This window comes from Anopheles darlingi, chromosome 2 (genome assembly GCF_943734745.1).
Source record: "Anopheles darlingi chromosome 2, idAnoDarlMG_H_01, whole genome shotgun sequence".
NCBI classification, from domain to species: domain Eukaryota; kingdom Metazoa; phylum Arthropoda; class Insecta; order Diptera; family Culicidae; genus Anopheles; species Anopheles darlingi.
The window spans coordinates 69,723,557-69,750,944 of NC_064874.1; the positions used below are offsets into that span (position 1 = coordinate 69,723,557).

The 27,388-nt window shown below is 49.9% G+C and overlaps 3 protein-coding genes across 7 annotated transcripts in view; 2 read left to right on the forward strand and 1 right to left on the reverse strand.

Moving 5' to 3' along the window:
• Positions 1-6,193, forward strand: part of LOC125952324 (insulin-like growth factor-binding protein complex acid labile subunit) — a 10,906-nt gene extending 4,713 nt beyond the window's left edge. The window contains exon 4 of the mRNA XM_049681763.1: positions 6,004-6,193. Coding sequence (XP_049537720.1) covers positions 6,004-6,081 — 78 coding nt within the window. The 3' untranslated portion in view covers positions 6,082-6,193. The remainder of the gene's footprint in view (positions 1-6,003) is intronic.
• Positions 1-27,388, forward strand: part of LOC125952409 (uncharacterized) — a 310,728-nt gene that overhangs the window by 203,107 nt on the left and 80,233 nt on the right. The window lies entirely within an intron of this gene.
• On the reverse strand, positions 7,530-26,489 carry LOC125952319 (very long-chain-fatty-acid--CoA ligase bubblegum). 3 transcript variants are annotated; one of them, XM_049681747.1, is made up of 10 exons: positions 25,720-25,847; positions 16,891-17,346; positions 16,597-16,807; positions 10,180-10,281; positions 9,893-10,099; positions 9,570-9,763; positions 9,049-9,499; positions 8,692-8,961; positions 8,487-8,607; positions 7,530-8,403 (listed from the first exon to the last, which is right to left on the reverse strand). In XM_049681747.1, the coding sequence occupies exons 2-10, from the start codon at positions 17,280-17,282 to the stop codon at positions 8,333-8,335; spliced, it is 2,019 nt and encodes a 672-aa protein (XP_049537704.1). In that variant the 5' UTR covers positions 17,283-17,346; positions 25,720-25,847; the 3' UTR covers positions 7,530-8,332. The 3 variants fall into 3 exon arrangements, with proteins under 3 accessions (XP_049537704.1, XP_049537703.1, XP_049537701.1); XM_049681746.1 differs by lacking the exon at positions 25,720-25,847 and adding an exon at positions 22,894-23,139 and having other exon boundaries at positions 7,531-8,403; XM_049681744.1 differs by lacking the exon at positions 25,720-25,847 and adding an exon at positions 26,161-26,489 and having other exon boundaries at positions 7,532-8,403.

A 27,388-nucleotide genomic window follows, 5' to 3' on the forward strand; every position in this document is an offset into this window, starting at 1 on the left:
CACCATCTTTTGTAAGTGACCTCTCCCCCTCTTATAGCTGACGACGCACGGTTCTATCTGGAATTGATCTCTGGTCCCGTTCGCTTCAATCAAACTGTTCTAATGCCTGATACCGCTGAGCCACGGAGGGTACCGTTCGGTGGCTAAGTGCTGACGCGTTTCAAGTATATCATCCAAGTGTCGCATCACAATTTGGCGGATCATGCGGACCATGTCTATGGTGACCTACATTTGTCAGCAACCATCAGCCAAGGCCGCGTCTGAGCTCAGGACAACGTTTACCCGATGATCCGTTCACTCTTCCTTTCACAGACAGACAGTGCCATCTTCGCACTGCGGACGAACCAGCGACGGATTCGCGACGCATTTCTCTGCCGCAAACCCTTGGCGCCCCCCTTCTGGTTCACCCAGTTCCTTCCGATTCTGGAGGTTTGAAAGGAGGAAAAATCCGAAGAACGGAACACCAAATCCCTCACCGGAAGCAGTCGGAAGCCATTTTCCGGCAGTTTTGGCATTCCGCATCACAACGCGGGCACTCCGTTTCGCCCATTCCACTCCCTATGGCGTCAGTTTGACTTCACCATCGTTCATCGTCAGCCCCGGAGGACGTTTTTGGGGGGCAATAAATTATGCGCTCTGCCAGTTCGCATTTGACTGCGACTGCGACTGGGACTGTGACTGGAACTGTCGAAACTGTTCGAACGACTAGCCGCGCCCTACCACAACCCCCCTTCAGTCGTGCGCATCAGTTGACAACGCGGCGGAGTTGGAGTTTTGGGATGGGAAGGGACAGCCAGCGTTGGGACCACAACCCCAACTCCCTTACCCGGAAGGCCTTGAGGAAGGCGCTGCATGAGTTTGCACGGGTGCTCTCGAGAGCTCTCTGGGACCTGGATGTAGGCTGGCATGTTATTTTTTTTTGTTTGTATCTTTTCTTTTCCCTCAATCCAACGCTCGCTCGTTCGCTCGCTTGTCTTTGTTTGTGCTCCCGGGAGCTTGGAGCGCGAGTTTGGAACGGAATCCAACTTAATGAACTGGAAGCGCGTCGGCGTTCGTCGGCGAGTGTCAGATAAGTTTCTGGAAACGCACACCCGCCACCGGCGAGCTGGATGGATGAGACGATGAGCTTTTTGTGGCCATAATTCTTCGCCCATCGCTGCGGCGGCGTTCAGAATGCGTAACGCAGTCGGCAGTCAAGTGGAATAGGCGCTGCTTGAGGAGCCATAACGGCGGAAAACCAATCGTTCCGTCCCCACGAGCACGGCCCAACCGCACTCAGCAGCATGTTTTATGTGCTATGGTTCAGCGGGCATGATGCGGCCAGTTCTACTTTCGGTGGCGGAACATTTCAATGCCGAAAATGCCAAATGAAGAAAAGGGAAGCAGTAAAGGGAGAGTGAGACAATGTTCTTTCAGCTTCCTTACCATGAATTGAGCTTTCACACCACGCAGCGCGGCGTGTCTATGAAAATTGTTCCCTAATACGGACGTTCATGTTCACAAATTAAAAGGAAATCATGTTAATCCACGTCCATTTTCGTTCAATCGATCAAAACCATAATGAAGCCCGGAAAGCACTAAAGCGCCTTCCGCCGCATGACGGCGCAGCAACGGAACGGAGGCGCGGAGGTTGCGGTTCAGAAATCCTTCGTCAAACATCCTTAGATCACGTCCGCTCGCACACACACACATACCAAATGAATTGCCTTCGCCAATAATTAATCGATTACATTCCATTCCTGCTCCGATGCGATGCGATGAGATGTTGTTGCATATTGTCAGCAGCAGTCCACCCAACATTAGCACGCACGCACGCACACCCATACCATTTCCGACGAATCCGTCCAAACTCTGCCATTTCCTGTTTATTTGCTGTTTTTTTTTTTTTTTTTGTTTCCTTCTCCCGAGATGCCAGAGCACGGCCAAAGTGTTAATAATTAATCGGTCCAGTCCGGTGGTACGGCTTTCGTCGTCCTGGCCGCCCTGGACGATACGTTCGAACGACAGGACGACGGGTTCCACGGAGCAGCACGCGGACCGCCTACTTTGCGTTGATCTAATTTTCTCATCGCGCTCTCAACCGATAATGGCGGTTGGCAACAAACTGGGCCACCGAGGGCGCAATGCCCTCCTGAACAGCGAGCAGCTGGAAGTCACGCTGGGCAAACCGCAGCAAGGCACTAATTATGTGCGCGGATGTGCCGGAAGCGTGCGCATGGCCACCAACGATGGCCACCATTTAGAGTCCAGCCGATTTCACCCACAAAACGCACACCATTCGAACGCTCGCGCTCCGCAAACGTGACCGCGGATAATTAAATCACGCCCCTTTGCGATGAGCACCGGCATCGAATGTTTCGGATCGGAGTGCGGCCGAAATGGGGAAGTTCTGGTCGGTCAGATGCTATTCGGGCACACTTCCACTTCGCCGGGCAACATGCAATGCATGAGCAATCAGAGCAAAGGCATTGATGTTTGACGTGATTCGTGGTTTTCTTTGGGGTAGGGGATTTTCTCTTCTTTTCTATAAGCGCTTTTGGAAACGAATTTTCAAAACAATTTTCCTCAAGAAAGAAACGCATTTCAGATGCTGTAATGTTTGGTGGCGTGACTTTCTTCCCTTGACTGGATTGCCCGGATGGCCGTTAATCCCTTCTGTAAAACTGGGACTTAATTCCCTGCTAAGCAAAAACTTGATTGCTCCGGCATGCTCTTCCGCATGATTGACGTGGACCGCAACGGAACGTAACTTTTGCGAGGTGGAGTTTGTACGTACCGAAACCTGCGGTTGTGGGCCAGAGGTCAGCAGAAACGTTGATTTGCTAATGAAAATGAGGAACGTAGCATAAACTTCGCACGCCTCGTCCTTTCTACCGGTGGTAGCGCTACGATCCATCTTCCTGCTTCACTACGATTAGCACGAGTACCAGCTGCCTCTTGCCCACTCGCATATCATCCTAGTGTGTGTGTGTGTGTGTGTGATGCTTGTGGCTGAAGGCACATTCCAGTTCCGGTTGGCGTCGAAACTTCATCTCAACAAGAGCAAGATCGTGCCAACCGTGCCAATTAATGTAGCAAAGTTCTGCCAGCTATCAGCGTACGCGTCATCGTACGCCATGTTCCACTATGTCCAATGGGGTAATGCGGAAGTAGCTACTACTGCTACTGCCGCTGCCATTGCTGCTGCTGGGAGGATCGAAACTTCAGCTGCTTTGCTAAAGTACTTTACAGTTTGCGCTCGGCTCCATGGTCGCCCCGGAGATCATTGACGTGCTGCTGAGGAACTCGTCGGATGCTAATCGGGTACAAATATGGCTACGTTTCGCGGTTGCATATCCCGGAAACACGGGCTCTTCCATTTGAAATTAATGACGGATTAGAAATGCGTGCAGAATGGACCACACGTTTGCATATTACATGCTATCGACGTAGTCTACTCCATTTCGAAGAGTCTGGAGTCTTATCTCTGGGTCCTATGCCACTTTACTGAAATGCTACATTTCATGGTAAACCGGAATACAATAATCCACTTCCAATTGCAGCAACCTTCTTAACATAACTCAACCCGCGAAGTCTTAAAGCCGCCCTAGGGCACCCGGTAAGCCGATGTGGGGATGTTATTACCCGGGAACCCGAAGCCCGATGGAACGAGCCCGAGTCCGAGCCGGGGATCCACTTCCCTGCCGGAATGAAAATACGAGAGGGATCACGGTTTATTTTTTATTTTTCCTTTTTTTTTCAAAAGGAAAACTCAAACAACCCGGTCAACCATTCCCTCGGGAGTGGCCCCGGACGAGTCCTGGACCTGGAAATCACTTTTCGTTAGCCGAGGCGTTGCTGTCAAGGGTGCTTCTCGCTTCCCCCAGCAAACCCACTTCAGGAGAACCCCCCGGGGGGACGCCCAAAGACCACCGTCCTCCTGCTCCTTTTCCTCAGGGCTTGTTTGTTATATCCGCGCATCCCACGGAATGCCACGGTCCAGATGCTTAATCTAAGGTGCATTCCCTTCCCATCCAACGTCCCCGGGGACGGGACTTCTGTTTGTTTTCGTTTTGTGCCCGAAAGCATCGGGGTTTCAACGGGCCAGTGTGAGCGAAGCTGGAAGTGGAATCTATTTTCCTATCGACTACCGGCCACCGCTGGCCAGCGACAGGCCCGGGAACGGTCTCAGAAAAGCTTTTTATTGAGCCGTTCTACCGTATTATTGCGATGTTGCCCATGCCGGCCAGTGCTAACGGGGTGGCCGCGGGTCTCCTTCGCTTGCTTTCCACGAGGCGAAACAGCGGAAGCGGGATTATGTGCAAATAGACCCCCTAGAAGTGGAAGCAAAACTATGGGAAACTGCAAACGGTCGGTTGTTGATGGTCGTGGTTGCATCATCTCACAGCAATACTCGACGACTCACCGAAGCGTCGTCCAAGATGACGATCTAAAAGTGTCGCTAGAGTGTCCTTGCCCCAATGAATGCAAAGAGCACCATAGAGAGAGAGAGAGAAATCTAAAACTGGACCGTGGAATGTACTTGAATTCCATTACGAACCTCAGAACCACTTCGACCGAAGTTGGTCTTGAAGAGATTAAAACCGGACGCTTTTCGATAAACAATCGGAACATCGTGATTCCAGCGGTTGACCGTGGGATGCTCCAGTGTCCATAGTCATAACTTTTGCACTCCGATGCCACTAGCTCGATTTCGAAAACAGAGACAAAACGCAACTTCATTCATGTCAGGTCACGACTAAAGCCACTCATCGTTAAAGCACTTCATTGGAAGCAACACATCAATACTAACCGGAGCGGATCCGGGCGATTGGTTTAAAGTCGTGGCAGTCTTCATCCACTAAAATCTGCGCTCATTTGCCTTATCTCGTTACTCAATTTCCAAACCATTTCCTTGCCCACGCCCTCGCTACGGTGCGTAAAAAATGACCGGCAGACGTAAAAAACCTCGGTACACCGCACAATCTGCTTTGGTAGCGCTTCCAGTCCACCAAACCGGGCCTTCCCGCCGCTTCTGGCCGTCCAAGCTGTGATCCCCGGTCCCCAAGGAGTCTGCTTCCATCGCAACGACGACGGCGAGTGGCTCCGGTTTTGCAACGATTTCCGTCCATCGACTTCCAACTACTAATTGATTTATTTCCATTCCTTCCTCCATTTAAATCCGACTTGAGAAGCGACCCTTCCTTCGAATCCTTCGCCCCAGCGGCACACTCGCTACCATTTGGACGCATTCGCCAGGATACTAACTGCTACTCGAATCTTTCTTTCTTTTCGCATTCATTTCGACGGTTTTTTTTTCGGAATGAAATCAAACAAAATGGAATCGACGGCTCCGGACGGCTTGACGATGGTGGCTCATCCGTGAATGTCAACCATGGACTGCACCGGCGGCGGTAATGACGTTATGCTAAACCACGACAACGACGCAACGCCCTGGTGCGCGCACGGGCATCTCGTATCGGCCATCGGCCATCGGGATACGGGATGACAAACGATGATGCTACTACGGATGCTACTACGGATGGTGTTACTTTGCTGCTGCTGCTGCTGCTGCTGCTGCTGCCGCTGCTGCTCGCCACACTAACGAACGATAATTTTCAAATGATGCGCGATGGAAACCGCATGGAAAAACAAAAACCACCGCCCGAATCCTCGCCACCAACGACGACGGGAACGGTGAACGGTGAACGCTTCCGGGAATATACGCTTCGTTAACTCTGACGTCCGATCGTGATCCGTCTCCTTTGCTGCTGTCGTCACCGGCTTCACCGATGGACAACAAACTGGTGGGACCGTTGCGGTGCCCGGTGCCCGGTGGCTAACCACTGGATGCCGTTGTTGGTGATTGGTGGCCACTACCGTGTGTTGACTTCCGGAACGAAAACAACCACCCTACTCGCGACTCGCGACCGTCGGTTCGTTTGGCTACTGCACATGTGGCTGATGTGGGAAAATGGCGTCAATTTGAAAAACATGGACACCGCGATGCTGGTGCCGTTGCAGCTCGAGTATAACATACCGGATGATCGCGATGTCGCCATCATGAAGGCGCTTGAGGCGAACGGTACCAGTAAGCTATAAGTGACGGGTCTACGACATGCACGTACCAGAGCTTCCACAGAGCGCAATCTATTAGAGTGTTTAATTATCCGAAAACATTCATATCAATAAATCGTAATCGCCTCGCTTCAGACTCTTATGCTTTGCATGTTTCAACGAGTAGCTGCTGCTGCTGCTGCTGCTCACCGGGTGTTCAACTTCCATCCATCCGAACTCTCAGTCTCATCTTCGCTACGCACCGTAGAGAATCCTTTTCATCTAGCGCAAGAATGTTGCACTTTGAAATGCTAATCAGCAAATATTCCAATAATGGGCCGCGTGATTGAATTGTAGCCCCGCCGGGGCGCGATCGACGAGCTAAAGGGAACTATCCTACAATTGAAATTGCCTCCACCATCCACGACCATCATCTTCGGCATTAGCGGCCGGTTGGCGAATCATTTGGTGCCAGCGGAGCGACCAAGGTCTGGCATTATCATTCGTTTGCTTTGCCCGCAAAAGTCTTGCGGCACCGTGTAAGACGTGGCGTAACTTTCGAGCCCGTTCTCAATAACCGGCCCGTTCTCAATAACCGGCCCGTTCCCGATTGAATTGGTCAAGAGATAAAGGCAACCACCACCGTCTCTTCCCGCCGGTTTCTTCAAGCAACACAGCCACAAACATACACACACCTAGACGAAGAACAATCGAATGCTCCGGGGGTACGAAATTAGCTTACCAACTTTGACCGGAGCAGAACCAACTTTACTCTCGAGCACGGGCCCGAGTTTTACCGATTTTGCGGGCACTCTAGCTTGCTGGAGCCATTCGAAGAGGAAGAAGATGACGAAGAAAAAGTAGAAGAAGAAGAAGGACGCTCTAGCCACCGATATGGACACCGCAAGGACAAGCTGAAGAAATCCGAAAATTAAATGCAAATTAATCGACCCCATTCCGGCCCGGATCGATAAACCCCCCTGCCCGCGTTCCCGTAAACCGTTTTCCCTCTGGCCGCATTGTCCATCCTTAAGCCGGTAGCAATAGCGACCGAACAAACGAACCACACGGAGTCACGGGCCCAACCTACCCGATTCCCTGGAGAACCCAACAGTAGGCGCGGGGATTGAGGGGGAGCGAGCTGCGAAGAAAGTCAGCCATCGAGCAGCATCCGAGTCACGAACAAGGATTTTCGATTTTTATCCATCCGGAAATTCGATTTGTACCTTTCCTAGGCACCCTGGCCTGCCCGGAGGGTACTTTAAGTTTGAACTCTCGAGCGACCCGCAGCAGACACAGGCAGGCCATATACAGGCGGCCCGATTCATCGATGACCAACTTTGACTTCTCTCTGCCCCGGCCCTGACTGCAATTTGCGTTTGCAGTTCGAGATTTAAGTAGAAGTTCTAAGCCGCATAACAAACAGAACAACTATTCGGTAGAGATTTGTCCGAGCCAATGTGTTATCCGTGACCTCAACGGATTCGTTCGATGCGGTTGGTGTTGATAAATTGGAACATCCATTCCATTTTCCTTTTTTTATAGAAAGTTTTCGTTTGATTTTATTCTTATAAATCCTTTTGAATTGGTTTGTTTGATTTTGTTTTGCGAAGGCACCAGAACATTCACGTATCTATATATTTACAACCGCGTTTTGCGTGTAACTGGGTGCCGTTGAGGACAGGAATGACTAAATGCAGTATGGCAAGATAACGCTGACTGAAATGTGTCTCCGCATTGTCGTTACTTCCGGTTTGCCAACAACGCGCCTGGGTCGGTGAAGGAATGTCGCTTAGCCTTACACACTCACGAACAACAATATCACCAAACTACAATCGAAAAACATAACGACCGAACAGACAAACCAACAATCATTCTTCCCTTTAACGCCCCTCATCACCAGGACACCAGGAAGTCTTTCAAGGCACAGGTTCAACAAACAAGTCTATAACTAGTCGCAGGCGTCCGTCGTACTACTGTTGCAAGTATACCGCGCTGCAGTAGCCTTATGGTATCGTGCATTCCGACCGACCGAAGGAGTTCGCACTGCATTTGGCATTCAGGGGCGGCTGCACGGTGGCGCTACCACTGCTCTCTAATCTTAATAGTGTCACATCTTGTCCCATCGATCTCCATGAGCAGAAACAGTAGGTTAATAATAGTTTCCGCCGGTAGCGAAAGAAAAAAGAAAAAAAAACATAAATCACACCTTCCGTTTGTGGGTGTAGAATTTTCACAAAAACTATCAGTAAGCTAACGAATTGTGGGAAACGCAGTCGGGGGTGAGTGTGGTAACTTAGTAGAACTTCTCGATAATTTCCTTATTCTTCTCCGCTACAATATTGCGCTTCACCTTCAACGTAGGACCTGCAACGATTGATAGAAACAGACATTATAATAGGATGAACAGTTTCAGTATCCCCGTGCACAAACCAACAGATAACACATACCTAGCTCACCCCCAGGAACAGAGAAATCTTCCTTGAGCAGGGCGAACTTTTGAATCTTTTGTGCGTTCGAGATGGCCTTCAGGTTCGCCCGGTCGATTCCCTCCTGGATAGCTTTGAGCACCTGGGAAAAACAGTGATGGCCATAGTAAAAAGTTGGTTCGGTCCCAAAGCGGTCGCTGTCTCAAACACCCCCGAACACACTCACCTTCGGACAAGGACCAGCGGCATGGATTTCGCTCAGCTTGCTGTACTCCGCGCCGAACTCCTTGAGAGCAGTGATCGTATCCGGTGTTAGCTCGTCCTTCGGTGCGCCGGTGTCGAGGTTCATCTGCGTCTTGAGCGTAATTAGCATGGTCAGGAACTTGCGCTTATCACCGACCAGAAATGCGTTGCTCACGAACGGAAGCTCATTCTTGACGAGATTCTCCACGTGAACCGGCGGTATGTTCTCACCACCGGCAGTGATAATCAGTTCCTGTTGGTTTGAGACGAAAAAAAAAACACATTGAACACAGCTTCAAACCATTTATCCGGGACCGGGACCACTTCATGATAACCGTACCTTGATACGTCCGGTGATGTAGATGAACCCGGCCTCATCGATATATCCGACATCACCGGAGTGCAACCAACCATCCTCATCGACGGCATCCTGCGTTTTCGCTTCCTCGCCGATGTAGCCCATCAGGATGTGGCGTCCGCGCATACAAATTTCACCGTGACCCCGCTCGTCCGGTTTATCAATCTTCGTCTCGCACCCAGCGAGCGCCTTGCCGATCGTGTCAAAGTTATAGCTATCCGGGGCGGTCAGCGAATGGGCACCAGATGATTCCGACATACCGAACGCTTCGTTGATCGGCAGATCGAGGCTCATGAAGTACTTCTTCGTCTCACGGTCCATCGGTGCGGCGGCCGTCGCAAGCGTCAGGCAACGCGAAAACCCAAGCGCATCCTTCACCTTCGACAGTAGATAGTTGCGCACCAAGCGATACTGCCAGGAGTTGGTCGGCTTGCTGGAATCAAACGGGCAAACAATCAATATCGGTCTTCATTGTCGAACTCGCTACCGTTATTTCCACTTACCCTTCCATCGCGTTCAAGTGATGCTGCAGGGTAACGCTCTTCGCCCAGCCGGCCACCATCTTGCGCAAGGCAGTGCTCTGTGCACCGACGGACAGCATCTTCTCCTGAATCTTCTCGTACACTCGCGGTACAGCCAGCATACGCGTCGGTTTCGCTTCCTGCAGTGTGTTCAGCAGCGTCCCTTTCATGGCGTCCTATTTTTTATAAACAAAGTAAATAGAAAAGAATAATCATTTCACTCATTTGGTCATTTATTTTACAACTTTTCATCGCATCATTCCACATCTTTTGCTTTGGGTGAGCCGTATGTTTAACCTACTAACCTTATCAGCAAAGTAGACGGTACAGGCGAATTGTAGCGTCAGGAAAATATCAACCATCTGTGCCGCAACGTGACTGAGTGGAAGAAATGATACCAGAACCTCTTCGGCGTACCGGATCTGGTACAACCGCTTGCCGATCGAGTACGAGTCCCAGGTAAGGCTATCGTGGCTCAGCATCACTCCCTTCGGATTACCGACCGTACCGGACTGTAGCGGATGTTGAGAGCGGGTTAATGGCGAGTTAGAAGATGGCGTCCAGCGGCGCCACTGACACAAACGTTACTTACCGTGTACACCAGGCAGCAGCACTGATTGATGGCAATATTGGCTAAGCGATTGTTGAACTCTTCCTCCACATCGTCCACGTTCATTTCCACCAGTTCCGACCACTACAGTACAGCACATCGCATCATCAACACCGCATGTGGCGCACATGAAAGAAGACAAGAAAGTCCAACAGTGAGACATTGAATACCTAACACACATTCTATTTAGACATTAAAATTCACACGAAAACGGTAGAGGGAAGGAGAGAACATAAGAAAACGAAATAAATTTCACGACAGGACACCGGGGACACCTTCCACGATCCCTCCACGGGCGGGCGGTGTTGATTGTAATGCAAATGGCGCAGGGGGCCATAACAATTGTCCCAATCGCTCCAGATGTTCCCGCGCTACCCGCACACAAAACAGATCGAAATTCGGTGTTTGAAAAGGGAACGGAACACGTAACCCCCCGGCAACACGTCGTGCATCGTCTACGGCCTTTCCTCCCTTCCTCCCTGAAAAAGGGATGAGTATAATGATAGTATTTTCTTTAAATGAATTGAATAAATTGCGGAAAACCCCTTTCCCCCAGGAACAGTGGGTGGCCGTCAGAATCAGTGGACGGGCCTGAGACCGGCCCCAAGATCATCATCGACAAAACAAAGCAAATCGACGAGCAAACGCCAGAGTGATGAAGTTGGCCTGCAGTCAAGTCACGACTTGACTTGCCCAGGAACTCATTCCGAACCGAACGGAATCGGTCGGTCGATGTTTGTGGTGCTGGTGTGCTCTGCCTCCGTCTTTACCCAGTCCCGGGGGTGGCCACGGAACGACTCCGTGATTTCCATTCGAAACGGGTGCTCAGCATTGACAGCTTCCGTACTCGTGAGCCAACCAAGGCCCAGTCCACCGGCCGCAGACGAACTCAATTATGGTTCCCTTCTAGCACGGCGCGTACTGTTGCCGTTCAGAACAACAGACTTCGGCGACGTTACGGCGCGGACTCCATGTCCGGACGAGCTCGAAATTGAATGAAACAAAAGGGGAACGAAGCAGGCGGCGGAGTTTCGGGCTCATCTGCTTTCAGTTTCCGGCCAGACAAGGAGAGCAGGAAGAGATAGAGAAACAGAGAGAAGGATAGAGAGAGAGAGCTGTTTTGGGGACCGATTCCAATCTTTCTTGCGGCTCCAGCAGGAAGCAAATCGACCACGAATTCGAACTGTCCCCATTTTTACCCTAAAAGACAGTCGCTACAGTGTGACCCCAGAAACCGGTGGGGGGGGGGACGGTTAGAGCGGCAGTGTTCTGAGCAGTGGGCGTTTAATGTACTGTCATTCCCGTGCCGCCCCGGATAACTATCGGTCGCCCGTCGATTTCGTTATCTCGAGCACGTACCCCACAAACGATTTCCGTTTCATAACCATAACGGACGGAACATTGTTCCGGAGAGATTATTGGTTGCTAGGTTGCGGCCATCGTAAAGCATCCGAAAAAAGGACACCCCCACTCGACACTCGTCCTCCGGGGATCGCGATTGATATTACAGGACCGCAAACAACCGGGAACGGAGTGCGGCCGGTCGCTGTTCTCCCCCACAACGCTGAGTCCGAGTAGTGACCGCGGCGACGGCGCGACGAGGACCGAAACTGATGCAATGCAATAAATCATACGATATGTATCGACTCCGCTAGACACTGGTGATGTGTCTGGAGAGATATAGAGAGAGAGACAGAGAGACAGAGAGACAGAGCACCTCGGGACTTGTGCTCGAGGACTACTTTAAGGCCCCCTCGAAGGTATCCTGGCAACGGTGGGTAATTTCATTTGCTGCTCCTTCGGCCTCGAGCCTCGTCGAGAGGCTGGCGGAGGTGATGGGTTCCGCTTGCGATGTGATACACGCCACTCAACCGCTTATCAATCATGTGCGAAGAAAAATTGACTATTCTCGTTCCATTGTGGCCTGCGATTGCGGCCTCGAAAGGCCAGACCAGACCAGACCAGGGGCTTGGGATGGCTTGATTGGATTGAAATAGCCGCTCCAAGGACCGAGCGCCTCCATTCTACAACTCTCCAGCAGCGCAGCAACTCTAGGCAACAGCAGCAGCACCAGCACCAGCAGCACGCCATTGACAACAACCACGACAACGACTTCGACGTGCCGGGTCGTCGTTCTCTCACGGTGCTGCCATGAATCGCTAACAATTTGCTTTCTTCGTTCTTGCGGATTTCTGCTTCGGTTGCTGCTGCTGCTGCTGCTGCTGCTACGAAACATTTGCCTCACCAAAAACCCGCCACATGCCATTGCGAATGGGGTCGCTTTTTGCATTTCGCGGAGCAGCGAGTGCGAGAGCGCGACCGGCGAGGCGACCGAAGATGCTATGATTTATATGGTGCGATTATTTATGATATATTGAGGCGCTTCCTTGAGCTTTTCACAACCAGCGCCTCACCAGACCGACCCATTCTGTCACGCTATTCACGCCGCGTGCGCACACGACACGTCACATCGTCGGAAGCATCGTGCGATAAAATGGAAGAATTTCAGTGACCTCACCTCAAGGAAACGGTTTGAACCTGGCCCTTGCGTGCCACAGCGAGTGACGGTTCTCGGCAGTTGTCCTTACGGTTCGGTGGTCCACGATCGGTGGTGGCTGCATTGTGACCACATACATTCAAAACAAACCCCTCTCTTCTCCGATATGCGCTTGCGATACGCAGAAACGGGTGTAATCTGATTTTTCCATATGAAATGTTGCAACTCTGACCACAAAACGGATTCACGGGATACAGATTGCAGGTTTTGAGCAAATGGAACGTTTATCTCTTGCTTTGCTTTTTTCAAATATGCTTTTGACATTCTGTGGTTTACTTGATGGAAATTATATTAAAAAGAGCAAGGTTTTGGTTGATGAATCATGAGCATTGTGTAACTCTAACGTGAATATAAAACATTCAGTGCGAAACACAATACTCTTAGTGCTTCCCATATTTCTCTTCCAAATGGATTAGTTACTACTATACTAAATATCTTTTTGGAAAATAAAAGAAGCTTTTCTTAACATTTTCTTTAGAATAATTTAGAATTCGTAGACACCGTGGTAAAAATAAAATTTCAATTTGAGAAATTGAACAATCAAAAAGTTATTTACAAATAATAAGCGATATGGATTCCAAAAACAAAAGACTCATATCCAACTGTAACATAACTTGGATTTTCCTATGCACTAAAACTACATCGACATCGAACACCACCTCAAGCACTCTGCAAAACGTTTTCCACTTTTACTTAAAGTGCAAATCCAAAACTTGGTCGGTCTTAAGCGTCTGCAAAGGGCATACGCGCTGCTCGACACACGTTTCACGCATGTTTCCAAAGTACCGCCGATGACACGAAGTTCACAAACGCTCGTGCTGATGATGATGATGACGATGATGATGGTGGTGATGACGATGGTGATGATGGTGCGGCGATACTACGTGCCATTGAACATGATCGAACTCCGCAGTGTTCACGCACCGAAAGTAGGGTTCTCGAGGCTCGCGACTAACAGAACGAACGATGGAACGTATGGAAAGGGGGATGGTGGAGGGGAGTGGAGGTGAGCCACCCGCAACCGACCATGGCGTTACATGTTATTTTTATTTTTCTCATCTTAACATCCCCTGCACACACACACACAAACACACCGCCACCACCCTCCCAAAAACAGCTTGGGAAGTTTACACCCGCAGGAAACACATTTGATTCTGCGCGGAGGCAGGATGAGCGACCGAGGAACCCGAGGCACGAAAGCGGAAGCGGACGATGGTTCTCGCTTCCCTTACGCATCTTCCCGCAACCGCCGCCCTTTGTTGGCACTGCGGATAGTCAAAATGCGTCAACTTCGCAGGTGTTATCATCGTTAATGGTTTGACATGGCAGACCGAAGTGAAGAGGCGCGGAAGGGGGAGAGGGCGGGAAGGAATCCAACAAACATGCTCTGAAGGGAGGAGGAAAAACTGTTCCAACATACGTTGTTGGCTGCAGCTGCTGCTGCTGCTACCACACCGTGATGAGGCTAAGGCCAAGTTTGCTTAGGTCATGTTCGGTGATTAATGACGTACCAACGATGCTCTCCGATTCCGCCGAAGCTTATTCTTCTCCACCCCATTGTTGGCCCCTGGTCTGCTGGTCTGGCCTTTGATCGTTACCGGCAGCGATTTCTGGGTGTTCTGCATACTGCCGCATCGACTATAGGCGGAGGATAATCGGAAGTGAATTCGAAAAGGAGCACAGCATGCAGCAGCATCCCGATGACGCTGACACTGCCACTAAACGCTGCTCCAATTTGTCCCAGAACTATCTTGGTTGCTCGTTCCAATTGGCAATTCCATTACCAATCATCAAAAAGAGGAAATAAAAAGCAACAAAAAAAGAACACTAAAACAAGCTTCTCAAATGACCAAAGGACACGCAGTCGTATGATCTGAACGCTCTTACTGTCCCCCGGAGAGGAGGGGACGCAACGAATTCGAAATCGCCTACCTTAAAAACGGTCAGACCCCTCGCTGCTCGCAGCGGAACGCGAAAAACGGATCCCCCCAAAAAAGGGGTCGTGTACTATTCCATTCCGGGCTGCTGCAATCAGTTTGGAAAAGGGATTTTAATAGTAAAAGCACTCCCGGTTGCACCGTTTCGGTGGTGCTTTTGCTTGAATGACCCCAGCTGCCGGAAAGCGGAAAACTAGGTGACAATTCGGAGATTATGTGTCCGTCGACGAGCGACGCGATGCGCGATCGTCAGCACAAAACGCGCAATAGGTGGTGGTGATGGGCAGGCAGGTGTAATTTGGATAGTTGCGCGGAGCTAATTTGCACATTTTTTGCCTTCCTCGATGATTCTCGATTTGGTCTGACTTTCTTTGGATCCCTTTCTGTTTTTTTTTTTTTAAGGGAGACAGAGAACCAAATGGGATCCATTTTGGAACCGGAGAGAATCGGCTCGATACCGCGGAACACCGAATTGAAAATTAGGCAAAACACTGCCAACCGTGGCAGTGACTTCCGGTGGTGATTTTTTTTTTCTGGTGCTTTCGCATTTTTTTCTGGTTCTTTTTTGCTCTCTTCGCGCACATTTAGCTCAACCATCCTGCCGGTGTGTCGGTGATGGTAATTTGCAGGAGGAATTCTAATTGAATTGAAAGTCCCGCCGGTGTGCCAAACGATTCGTTCTCACTGATGTACGGCAAACTATCTAGATGAATGGAAATGGAAATGCCTTCGTTACCCGGACTGGCAAACCTTCGATCCGCAACCTTCTGTGTTTCGCGTACGGAACTAACCGCCCGAGAACGAATCATCGTTATACCTGGCACATGGCGTCCCATCGAACGGCATATTTTGTTGCTCTCGCAGAGACTTCAGACCGGTCCAGCAGCACAAATGAAACATTCATTCAACAAAGCAGGGTGATGGCGGTGAGGTGAATAATTTTTTCCCCCGATCCATTTCCACCATTTCCTCCATTTTCATCACAATGTCACACCCGCAGGAGTCTACCATTCGACTCAGCGGGCGATGCTTAAGGCAGAGGGAAAAAAATAAAATCATTTCTTACCACCTGGACCGAACCTGGGCTACCATTTTGTCCGGGAAGGATGGATGGCAGGAAACCCGAGAGAAACCACGATGAATCCGGAGGACTATGCCCTCCCCCACCGGACACCTGGGGCATGGGGGGCGATGCGAGTACATTATAAAAATGGGTGTCACCTGCCGGCCACACCTGGTCCGGGGTCATGAAAAATTGAAACCGAAAAAATGCAAATAACATCACCATCCGACGACGATTTCGGGGGCGCTTTTTTTTGTCTCTGACGCCCCGTTAGCGGTCATTCAAAAGCGAACATCTTGTTGTTTTTTTGTTTTTTGTTGGAAATACTTTACAGTTTCATTACACCAGGTGGGAACGATGCTTTAAAACGCGGGAACGGGGTGTTGGAAGAATGTAGTGCAAGCGGACTGGATTGGGAATTTTTAAAATCCGCATCGAAACCCAAGGTACGTCGCGTTCCGAGGCGCATATAAATCGGTTTCGCCGGGAACGGCGAACGAACGATAAGAGAGCAACGAGAAATAAAGCGCACCGCCCCATTCAATTGATCAATTGCCCCACGCTGACCCAATAAATCCGGGCGACCATTAACGAAGCCAGCAGCAAGCTAGCGTGTGCGCGAGAAATTGGACCACACTGGGTGGCCAAATGGCCCTTCTCCGTAGCGGCGTAAATGGAATGGAAATCCGCAAAAAAGTGCATCATCTTCAAAAGCACCGGCTCGCGGTTCCGGTGGTTCCGCTGGGGGATGTGTATTGAGGAATGTGAGGAAAAAATGAATAACTGTAACAGGACGACCACCTCGTAAAAGGGGGACCACCACCACCAGCAGCAGCACTTACGCGATAGTAACCATCGTCGCGCTTCACGTACGGTGCGTACGGTGGCATCGTTTGAATGACCGCTTTCAGGAGTGGCAGATTCGCGCGGATCGAGTGCACTTTTTCCATCTGCTTGGCATCGTCGACCACCACGATCTGGGCGCGGGAACTTTCCAGCACGTGTTGCACCGATTCGGCCGAGTTGGTCGTGTACACACCGGTGATGATGCCACTGGTTTTTGGGGAGAAAGAACAGAACGCAATAGTTAACACAACAGTTGAACAGTTTATGAAAAAGGATGACGAAGGACTTACCCGGCATGGATGGCCGCCAGTTCGGACACGAACCACTCGGGACTGTTGAAGGCCAGTACGGCGACGGTGTGGTGCGGTTCAAGGCCCAGCTTGACAAACACCTTGGCCATATGGTAGACCCGTTCGCGGTACTCGCGATACGTGACGGTTTGCCACTTTTTCTGCGAATCCTGGTACACCATGGCGGGATGGTCGGGATGGTCACGCACGGTTCGGTTCATCAGATCCGGTACCGACAGGGGATCGAGCGAGGCCAGACCCTCCTTGGTGATGCGCAGCTTCACGGGTTTGGACGGATCGGTGCTGGTGTAGCTGTCGGCGGGCAGAATGCGACCGGTCGGGCTCATCGGGGGCGCCCCCACCGGTTTACCATTTGCTTCCTCACCGGACATGGTCGTGCGGGTAGTCGGGAGTGCCCAAGGTCACGATAGGTAGGTAGTGCGTTAGATAAACCCCCTGCGAGTGAAAGATGCGCGTGGAAATTGGAAAATGGACAGATGAGAAAAATGTATGTCTTCGTATGAGGTATTGCTAAGGACGGGAACATGTTACATGTAAAAAGGTCTCCACAAGTGCGTTAAACCGCTTTGTTTTCATCTCTTTCCACATGATCGCAATTGGCAATTAACGCATGTATCGTATTGATTTTAACCAAAAAATAAACTAGCCACATTCTTTATTGAGCCGAAGACAGAGCTCATTAGTTTAAGGCGCACTATGACATCGTTTCGTGAACATGCCTAGACCTATTGAGTGACGAGCGAAAAGCTAGTTTGTTATTTGGGTTTGCTCTGCCTTTATTTAACTATTAGATTCAGGTGGTTGAGCTTATGAAGATAACTTGTTATTAGCTTCATTTGAAAGGTATTTCAGTGAATTTAAAATGGGCTTATCTTAAACCTTAAACCCTTCTTTTTAATGTTTATCGCTTGTTAAGATGTCGCATTCTCATCTTGAGTATGTTTCAAAAGATTTCATTTGTAGAAAGTGGATTTAATACTTTAAAGTTGTTATCATAAAAGGCAACGGATGCATCAAATTGAAATTTGGATTGTTTGGAAGTTATCGTGAAGAAAGACGTATATGAATCTCAAGATTTTCCTCTTTGTAATATGTTTAAAATATTTCAAACTGTTTGAGTAACCCAGAAAAACTTGATGTCCTAAGGAGTCAAGGGGCGCTGAGCCCTAGCTATGGATAAGGAAACTACTACGTTAATGATGAAAAATAAGGAAAATTTTGGAATCTATTCTAGTATTGGCCACAAAAGACGACGATTCATCGTTCAAACAGCTCCAAAGATTACAGCTTCCAAAATAAATTATCTCTAATATGATGTTATCTCCTTTTTTTTAAATAAAGTGTTAAAATTCTATTTGGTTAAGCTACCCCTGCATAGAACTAGTCTTTGTATTTCGAGTTGCTTAAATGCAGCTATTATTAGCTAAACGAAAATCTTTTCCTCGTCCCACAGTAATATTGAATCCCTCGTCTACTGAAGCTTCTTATCGTTCCGATCCGTCCGAATAAGCCGAAACACCTCGAACGTTCTTACATCGAGCAGCACCTTACAAGTTAATGAATTTTGAAATCCTCCCATTCGTTCACTTAGCGACCGAGATGCACCGAGAAAGCGCAAAGCTCCCGTCCCGTTCGTCCCGTTACGCAACGGGCCACACGTCGCACATCGACTTGATTGATAACATGTAATCACTATCAACGACCTCTCGCACTAGATTCGGCTGACGGTCGACGATAGAGACCGTACCTCGTGGCCTCATGTTTTCTTCCCGGACGGCCATCGCCATCGCCATCGAGTGCACTGCAACAGCCTGTACAGTGCAATCAGCGTGTGGTCCCGTGTGGTCGCACTCCGAGATCAGAGATCATGTTTCATGTGCCCCCGGGGCTACTCGGAGTGGTTGCTCGGAACAAGACCGCACTATGCACCGTGCTGCCCAACGCCACACTGCAATTCCTGTGGTGAGCCCAAGCCTGGGGGATGAGAAAAAGGATCCTACCCCACCGCCCTCCTCGTTGATGACGATGATGCATGCATACACTAAGTCACATGGTCACCACCATCAAGACTAATGGTTGTTGGTTCGTTGCCCGGGTGGTTGGTTTTGTGTGTTTGCGAGAATATATATAAATTCGCTTCCTCGTATTCGCCGCATTTCGCTTCCTTTTTCGGAAGGATCCCTGATCCAAATCTTCAGCGCTGCGAGTCCGCTATAACGGGCGCTGTTGGGCATTCGAGCGTTCAAAACACTCACACTCAAAACGCCCGCACCGTATCGTCCGATCTACAAGAGTCGTTTGATGATAAAATGCAGCATATGCAAGCGCGTGGCACAAGTTTTCCTTCCGAGCACCACCACCACCACCACCAGCGGCAGCGCAACATCCAACCGCTTCCCTCGGTACCGGGCAGATTGTAAAATCGTAAAATCCCTATTTATGAGCACCGACAGATTCCGCAGCAAAACTGCACTGGCAGCGGGGGGCCGGTAACGGGGGGGGGGGGTGAGACTTTCGCAAACTTCCACCCATTGCTCCTCCCATCGCCCTCGGCTCAATCGGCAGAACAGCAGATGTGCTTGGGCGTCTAGTTTTTGGTGGGACGTTCCAGAGGGATGCGCGCAAAGGCGAGAGAGCGTTTCAACCGATTTTTGGGATGCCAGTAAACGACAACCCTATAACCCGCTCGATGTTCGGCTTCGCCAACGGGAGCGTGAAAATGGAGAGGAGTGAATGCGCCCACCGGGTTTGAAGGGGCACCATCGTCATCGCGGCGAGCGGCAAACATGGACCGGGATGTCTCCCGGTTTGGAGGGCACTGCTCGTGTCCCAGCTTGCACCCGGAGTGCCCCACCCCGTTCGCTCAGCATAATCCATTTTGTATGATGCAGTTTAGCCGGGCCATTTTGTGCTGCAACTGCGGCACTACAAAGGAGAAACACTCCGCTATCCGGTACAAGATGGTGTGTGTGTGTGTGTGAGGCACCGATTGCGGTGCCATGATCCATATTGATGACCATGATGATGATCATCGCAGCAGCGCAAACAGCTTTTGGCCTTCTTCGTGGCATTTTGTGCCGCCAGTCGCACAAAGCATCGAGGGAGGTCGAATCGATCAAATGTAGTGGCCACAGCAGATGTTTCAGTGGGGAAAAAAGGCTTTAGATCAGAGATTTTGGTTTTCCGTATTCTCCGGTTGTGAGATTATGTTGTAAAAGAAAAGCCCGAAACCACCTGTGTTGAAGTAGGTAACGATACCCATTCGCAATGCACAGCTATTTGACAAACAGCGCGATAAAAGATGCGATGACCAAATTCCCATAAATAAAGTTGGCATAAATCATTCTCCAATGCAAATTTTAATCTATAGGAAGGTTTTTTTTATGTATAATTATAATATGTTACGGTTATTGTTCACTTTTTAACACTATTCTCTTCCGTATCCTGCTGCCACCAAACCGTAAACGGGTGCGAACACCCAGGACCCGAATCGTAATGAAAATGGACATCCCCCTCGGGGAAGGCCCTCCCCGTATACCGGGCAGTGACTCGGCGTTCGGTTTCTGGTGCCCGCGGCCGGCGATAATGTAATCAGCCGACACATTACGCTGCACAAAATTGAAATTGAATGGCATTAATTCGGAATTAATCGTTCGATTCGCGGCCCCAAACGCGATCCCAACTAGCGTCCTTTTCCTTCGGCCACGGGGCGCGGTGATTGTCATCGAACAACCCGGGAGGCGGGGAGACGGGTAGACGTTTGATTGATAATTGTTGGCGGCCGATACCTTTGTGCGAATGCTGCACCCGGCTACAAGCATTCCAAGGGGTAGGGGGAGGGAGGTGGGTTGACGAAACGAAATCCCCCGGACCACCAATCGGTTGCGCCCAATTAACGATGCAATCCTGCAATCCCGTGACCAATCTCGCGGTCAAGGTAAAGGTGAAGCCGCGGGCGCTATTAGATAAGAAACATAAGGCGCTAGGCCAGGTGGAGGCCGGAGGCCAAGGCCAACCGATGGTTTGTACTTTCCAAGGTTTGAAGCTATTTTTGGGGGAACTCTTTGGGGTGCGTTTTGAATCTTTAGGCATGATCGTGTACCTCTCATAGGCAGCTCGCTATTTCAGAACCGTATCCATGTCGTGAAAACTGTTCCGGAGGGACCGGGACTTTATCGCTTGGGTTTCGGGCTTTGACCGTTGGCCCGTACCCGTGCACTTCCGTAAAGATAATGTTAATCCCGCCAATGAGCGGGCGGAATTGTTTTAATCCCCTATTGGCACCATAAAACGTGGCCGCGCCATCGAGTGTGGGGTAATACAAGCGACATCAATTAGCTACCGGACCGAATCACCATCGGAATCGGGCGCCGCTCCGTTCGTGTTAATGTTAACTTTCAACATTTCACAGCCCTAAAAACCAGACCAAAGACCAAACCAATGGGGTGTGATTGATCCGATCCATCCGTTGCTGGTCGCACTTGAAGCACTGGAAAATTCGAGACGCACACCAGTACAGTAATGTGATGCAACCGCAGAATTCGATGAGCTGCGGCACCAGCCTGCCGTATTATGCTGACCTAGTCAGAATAAGTGCTGCACTTGTGTCGGTGTTCTTGGCTTACGCCGAAAAGCAAAACGGAAACAACAGCATAAATCACCAACAAACCATTACGCCAGCCGGTGAGGTGAGGTATTAGACGGGCAAACATGATGACAACGAACATGTGCACGCCGGAACGCGTGGCCCTACCAGTAACTGTGCGATGACTTTCCTTATTTTCAAAGAAACATCCATCCGAGCGCACCATTGGCTGTTGCCACCTGTCGCGCCACGCTAAACAGCCACCGCGATCGTGATGGAGCAGGGCCCCGGGGCATGGGAAATGGGGAAAATTGAAATCAGAAACGGTAGCCATGACTAGGCGGAAAGTGCACGAGCGCACGCGAAACCAACGCACCAATACCGGCCACAAATCCGGCTATCGATGGGGCCCATCATAATCTCAGGACCAGCAATATCGACCCTCCGGTATAGCCACAGCGCCCCTTGTCGAATAACGCGCTCGATAAGGACCAAGATGTGTGTGTGTGTGCGTATGTTTGGGATGTGGATGGGAACCACGACGATACGTCACCAGGGGAATCGCTCAAACCAAAACCGCTCGTTCACCCTCCTTCTTCCTGCTGGCCGATTGTTGAAGCTATCAGGTACTAGACTCTTTATCGGCCAGGCCGGTATACAGTCACCTGGTCGCCAACGCCACTCACGATGACGTCGCGGCGTCAACGTCGAGATGCCTCGAGGGTGCTCATACCCGAAGAGCCTCAATGTCAACGGCAATAGCACCACTGCACGATAACGCAATCACCAAACAACACGGTCGTCGCGGTCATCCAGAGATTAGTTGTTGGTTGGTAGTAAGGGTTAGCTGGTGATCTGTTTAAATATTTCAATTAATGGGCCAATCAGCCGGACCATGGAAGTTGTTTCGAGAATGTTTTGCTCGAGAATGAATGAAATGTTCCAACGTAACTCGGAAAAATCTAAGATTAAGCTACAAAACAGGATAGTGGCAGGTGGAATCTAGTGTTCCTTCAAACGATTGGCAGGTCGAGAGAGAAATCTAGAGATTTCGGTCCGTGTCCCGCGAAAAACTTCTCGATTACTCTCGATCACTGGCAGTTAGTAGTATGTGGCATCATAAAGCAACCCAGCATCCGTCGATCAATCGAGAATACGTTGAACTTTGAACCCCAATCCTGAGATGTTTGTTACATAACGCCAGCATAATGCAAACAACCTGCATCTTCACAGGTGCGAGGTCATCGGTAATGACCTCCCCGGACTACTTCTGGGGATGTGATGTAAATTAAATCATTAATTCAGTTCATCTTGTACCGGCTTGCGCTTCAACACTTGAACTATTCTACTAACTGAACTCGCTAGAAACGTGGCGAGACACTAGCACGTGGTCCTACCTGTCAATGACCCAGATGAACCTAGTCGAGGATCACGGGATGAGAGCCAAAGGATACACCTCAACACCGCACTCCACTCTCTTTCTCACACACACACACTCACACGCACACGAAATACACGGCTAAGACTCCTACTGCAGACACCACCGAACTCCACGGTAACGAGTTTGAAACTGAAATCTGAACCACACAGGCCGGCCGGCAAAACCCTGTTCGATTGACAGCAGCAGCAGCAGCAGCAGCCTCGGAACACCAATACCTGCCGATCCTCTCGGGGCGATGCCAGCGTACCAATGATGGTCCCGTCGTGACGACCGCGGACTACAAGTAACCTCGCCAGCGCCCAAAACACGCAACGGCGCAACAACTAATCTAATCACCAATTGGTGGGTCCTCTACCAAACCTTCTCCTCCTCCTCGTTGCCTTTCCACTGGCCCGTTCTTCTGATAACGGCCGCATGTTGCATTCCAGTCAACGAGCTAGCACCAATCGATGGCCGGAGATGATGGTGATCATCGATGACTTACGGTTGATGATCCTCTCGATTGCTGATTGCTTAAAGCCTTCCGTGTATGCGTGAATTACGGCATACGATCGGGATCAGGATCACTGTTGTTTTTTATACATGGAATCATCTACCAGGCAGACAGCCGAGCGGACGATGCATGGACCCGAAAATCCGAACACTTCACGAGTACACCCAATCGCAGCAGGTGTCGAGGCGCTAGCTGATAGCGCGCACCACTACTATACGCAAGCCTCCACAGCATGCAGCACCAACAGCTAGCCGCTGGTGCATGCATGTGCGTAGCGATAAGGCGGGGAAAAAAAGTGGAAATTGAAACATTGTTTTCGTCGGTGATTGCTGGTCGCGGCGTGGTCGTGACTATTTTTACCACAAAGGTCACAACTCGATTGCTCGGAATGTAGCGCGGATCCGTCCCGGATCCGATTTGTTTTTTTTTTTTTTGGTTTTTTTATTTGGGAAGTATAGTATCTCCGACTAGAGTGAACCGACCCTCTCACAGACATATGAAACTGATAATCCATTTTGGAGAGATTCTTAGTGTCGCCCCGTTTGCCAGTTAGTGTTAGTGAGGGGTATTAGAGATGCCCAGCGGAAAGACCTTTGGAGCAGCGCTAGAGGTTGCGATGGAACAGTAGGGTCACGAGGTTTCACTCGCTCGAAGCGTGCTCTCGGCCGGTCATAGTGCATCTACCGGCCGACGAGGAAATGCTGAGAGATGCCACTTGTCGATCACGACCTTATCCGGCCAATCATGGGATTAAAGGCCACGGTTTAGAAGCCGCTCGGTCCGGCGCTTATCGCCAGGCGTAGTACGTGATGCAAATGAAAAAAAGCCGAATTTTAGGGGGGAAAACCCAACCTAATAAACCATCATCTTCGTACGACAACCTATCAGAGAAGCAATCGTCACAGGCCTGAAGATAGTACCAGCGCCTGGCCAGATAATAAATCATTACCAGCTGTATCCACACATACCGCACTATTCCATCGTATTCCACCAGGCCCCGTACCCGATAAATGTAATCAGCTGATGAAACACCCCAACACATGCTATACTGTGGCATGTGTTTCGATCGTTTCGTAGCAGTTGTTAATAACACGGCCGAGGGTGTGTACAATTTATGGCGCTGTCTTGCAATAAAAAATAGCTTCTATTATCTGCTCTTATCATTGCGTCCGTTCCCCCCCGAAAACAAGAATGAAAACCAAGCGAAGGAAGATCGTAGCAGTTCAAACTTCTAGTCTAGTCTGTTCAAATAAAGACTGGCTTGCCGGCACTGCCAGAGGACTTTTCCGTGCCGTTCTACTGTCTCCATTTTCACCTCCACTACGCTATCGATCATGGTAAATATTGTTGTTTAATCTACGTAGCCCGACAGATTTACGCAAACAAGCGATCCGCTTAGCTAAAAGCGGAACGCCTCCATCCATCATCGACCGGTGATCGCGAGCTTTCCAGCAGCCGACCAAGGGTCAGAACGGCAAGAGATTAGAGCATTCTCTGGCTCCCGGTTGCACTAGGTGTTGGGGATGCTTTGGTGCTTATCGCTCCCGGTGAAAACACGCCAAAGTCACGAACTTCAGTCCCTGAAGGACAATGCCAATGTTACGGAATTGCGCTTGAAAACGAGAGCTGATTCCCTGATCGAGATCGCACAGGTGACGCACACGGTAACTGCGCCCCGATGCATCACTTACATTCCTCGTGTGACACAAAATCACGCCACCCAGTGGCGTGCCCGACCCGAGAGTAATTATAGATGCTGTATCTGATCGAATCCATTAACAATCGTGTAATATCTACTCCATCCTAGCTATCTTCTGCAGCAACAATAGCCACAGTATCAGCGACAGGGCGGGAATTGAAGGCTCGTCTCACTGTTATTGTTAATGGAGGATGGAGACGGATGCTGCCGTTAGCGTGATGCTCATATTTAAATCGCGTACAGGTCCACTGGGCATCAAAAGGGGCGCTCCAACAAGCGCGCGAGCTTTGGAAGGAATCTCAAATTTGAATTCCAGAAAGATCTTATAGAATTGTGATTCAAGCTTTTAATGCTTAACACGATCTTATGAGGGTTTTTTCCCAGCCGAAACGATGGGCAGTTCCAACCGGCGAAAACAAGTTATGCTACGTTCTTTTCCTTCCCGCTAAAGCCGCGTCCCTTACGGTCGAGTGTAGGCTGATCGAGTAGGCATCACTGTTGATCTTGCTGTTGAGCTTTGAACCACTTGTTAAATAAATACCGAACGTGTTCCACCGAAACGTGTTCCTAATGGTAATATCCACAGATACCTTCGACGGCCTTCGGCGAGCAACGATCAGCTGGTAAGCAAGCGTGGCCAAACATTCGAAGATCAGATCGTAAAAAAAAGGTTCCTCCGAAAAGGCAAAACAAAAACGTGGTTCGTGTATTGAACCATGCGGTCGCGAAACGCAAAGCAGCATCCGATTGTGACTGACGACGACGACGACGACGACGACGACGACGACGATGACAAAAACGACGCCAACGATGATCATATCACAAAGATTGCCGATGCGCTCTCGGCTAATACCCGAGAGCGGTTTCCGGTCGCCACAACCCTTCACCGCGAGCAAACCTTAAGCCTCATAGAGATCGTGCACGAGGGTTCTCTTGTGCCGGACTCTCCTCGCTTAGATAGATCATTTATCGGCCCTCGCTTAGCAAGATCACTCTCACCATGCAAATACACGCTACACAAAAACACATACCTAAAGGTTTCCGATGTCGCGAACCGCGTGGCCTTCACGAAACACTTGAGAAGACGAAACTTCGGAACGAAAACACAAACGGTTGTGCAGGATTTTTGGGTTCACTACAAGAATTGGAACAATCAACACGTTTCAACATACAAAAACACGTGCTCCCCCATCGGCTATCGTCTTACGATAATGGGATCTTTGGAGGAAGAAGCTTTTTAGCTGGTAATCCGCACTAGTGCGAGCGGAAAGCGAAGCTTGTTCCTTCTACTAAGCCGGGTGAGCTGCGTTTCGCGACCCGGTACGGACGATCGTTAGCAACCGAATGCCGGGCATCGGGATCGGGGAAAAAGCGCGCGTGCGATTCGATCACACTACACCATGGCCGCTCGTTTCATAGCTCTCGATGCGCGGCACTCGACACCGCTGCCGGTAACTCGTTCGCGTCCGCCACTACACCACCCCGCTATACGCATTAGACCGCCTTAGTTTGCACCCAAAACACTTGCACAATGCTTACGAGACACGTCACCAAGTGAAGCAAGTGAACAATCAATTAGAAAAAAGGCGTTAAACGGCCACTACTTATGGTCGAGTATACCTGAGACTACTAAGTGTGGGCAGCTAAGCCCACTAGCACTAAAGCTCAATGTTATCGAACGGATTAGGTGTATTGCTTATCAGTCATACCCTCGGATCGTGATTAAGTACTTCCGCACGCTGCTGATCGTTCCTAACGGTTGTGGCCTAACGATTGCGTTACTGCTCTATACTAGATAAAGAGGACGAAAATTACAGAGCACGCATGCGTGCTATGAACGATGCGCCACCGATGGCAATGCACTGAAACGCATGTGCAGTTTATGGTGCGCCGTAGTGCTATCGATGGTTTGGCCTTTTTTACCTTCGGTGACCCATAACGGCAGTACTTGACCTTTTGCTGTTTCATGCTCGCCGATAACAGCCTTCGATTCGGAGGCTTCGACTGTATTTTCGTTAAAGCCTTCAGTCGTTTACGTTCGACTTTCATTTATTCGAATACCAGTAACTTCTGTTAAAATGCATATCCAAATCCTACATTGCGAGACCATTTTTTAAGAAAAAGGCATTCTCAAAGAATTTTTTTTTTCGAAGACTGCTCAATCGAACGAATCGCGAAAGGACCGTACAATCGATTGATCGATCGATCAGCAGCAACACTTAAATACTACGCTTGCGTAACAAGATACAATAGGTAAAT

Bases quoted from the DNA above. Each gene is read 5' to 3' on its own strand.
- LOC125952319 (XM_049681747.1), bottom strand. From the start codon at position 17,282: ATGTCCGGTGAGGAAGCAAATGGTAAACCGGTGGGGGCGCCCCCGATG. The intron at 10,282-16,596 runs GTAAGTGCTGCT...GCTGTACTGTAG, and splicing joins GCGACGATGGTTACTATCGC to TGGTCGGAACTGGTGGAAAT. The intron at 9,500-9,569 runs GTAAGTGGAAAT...GTTTGATTCCAG, and splicing joins CACTTGAACGCGATGGAAGG to CAAGCCGACCAACTCCTGGC.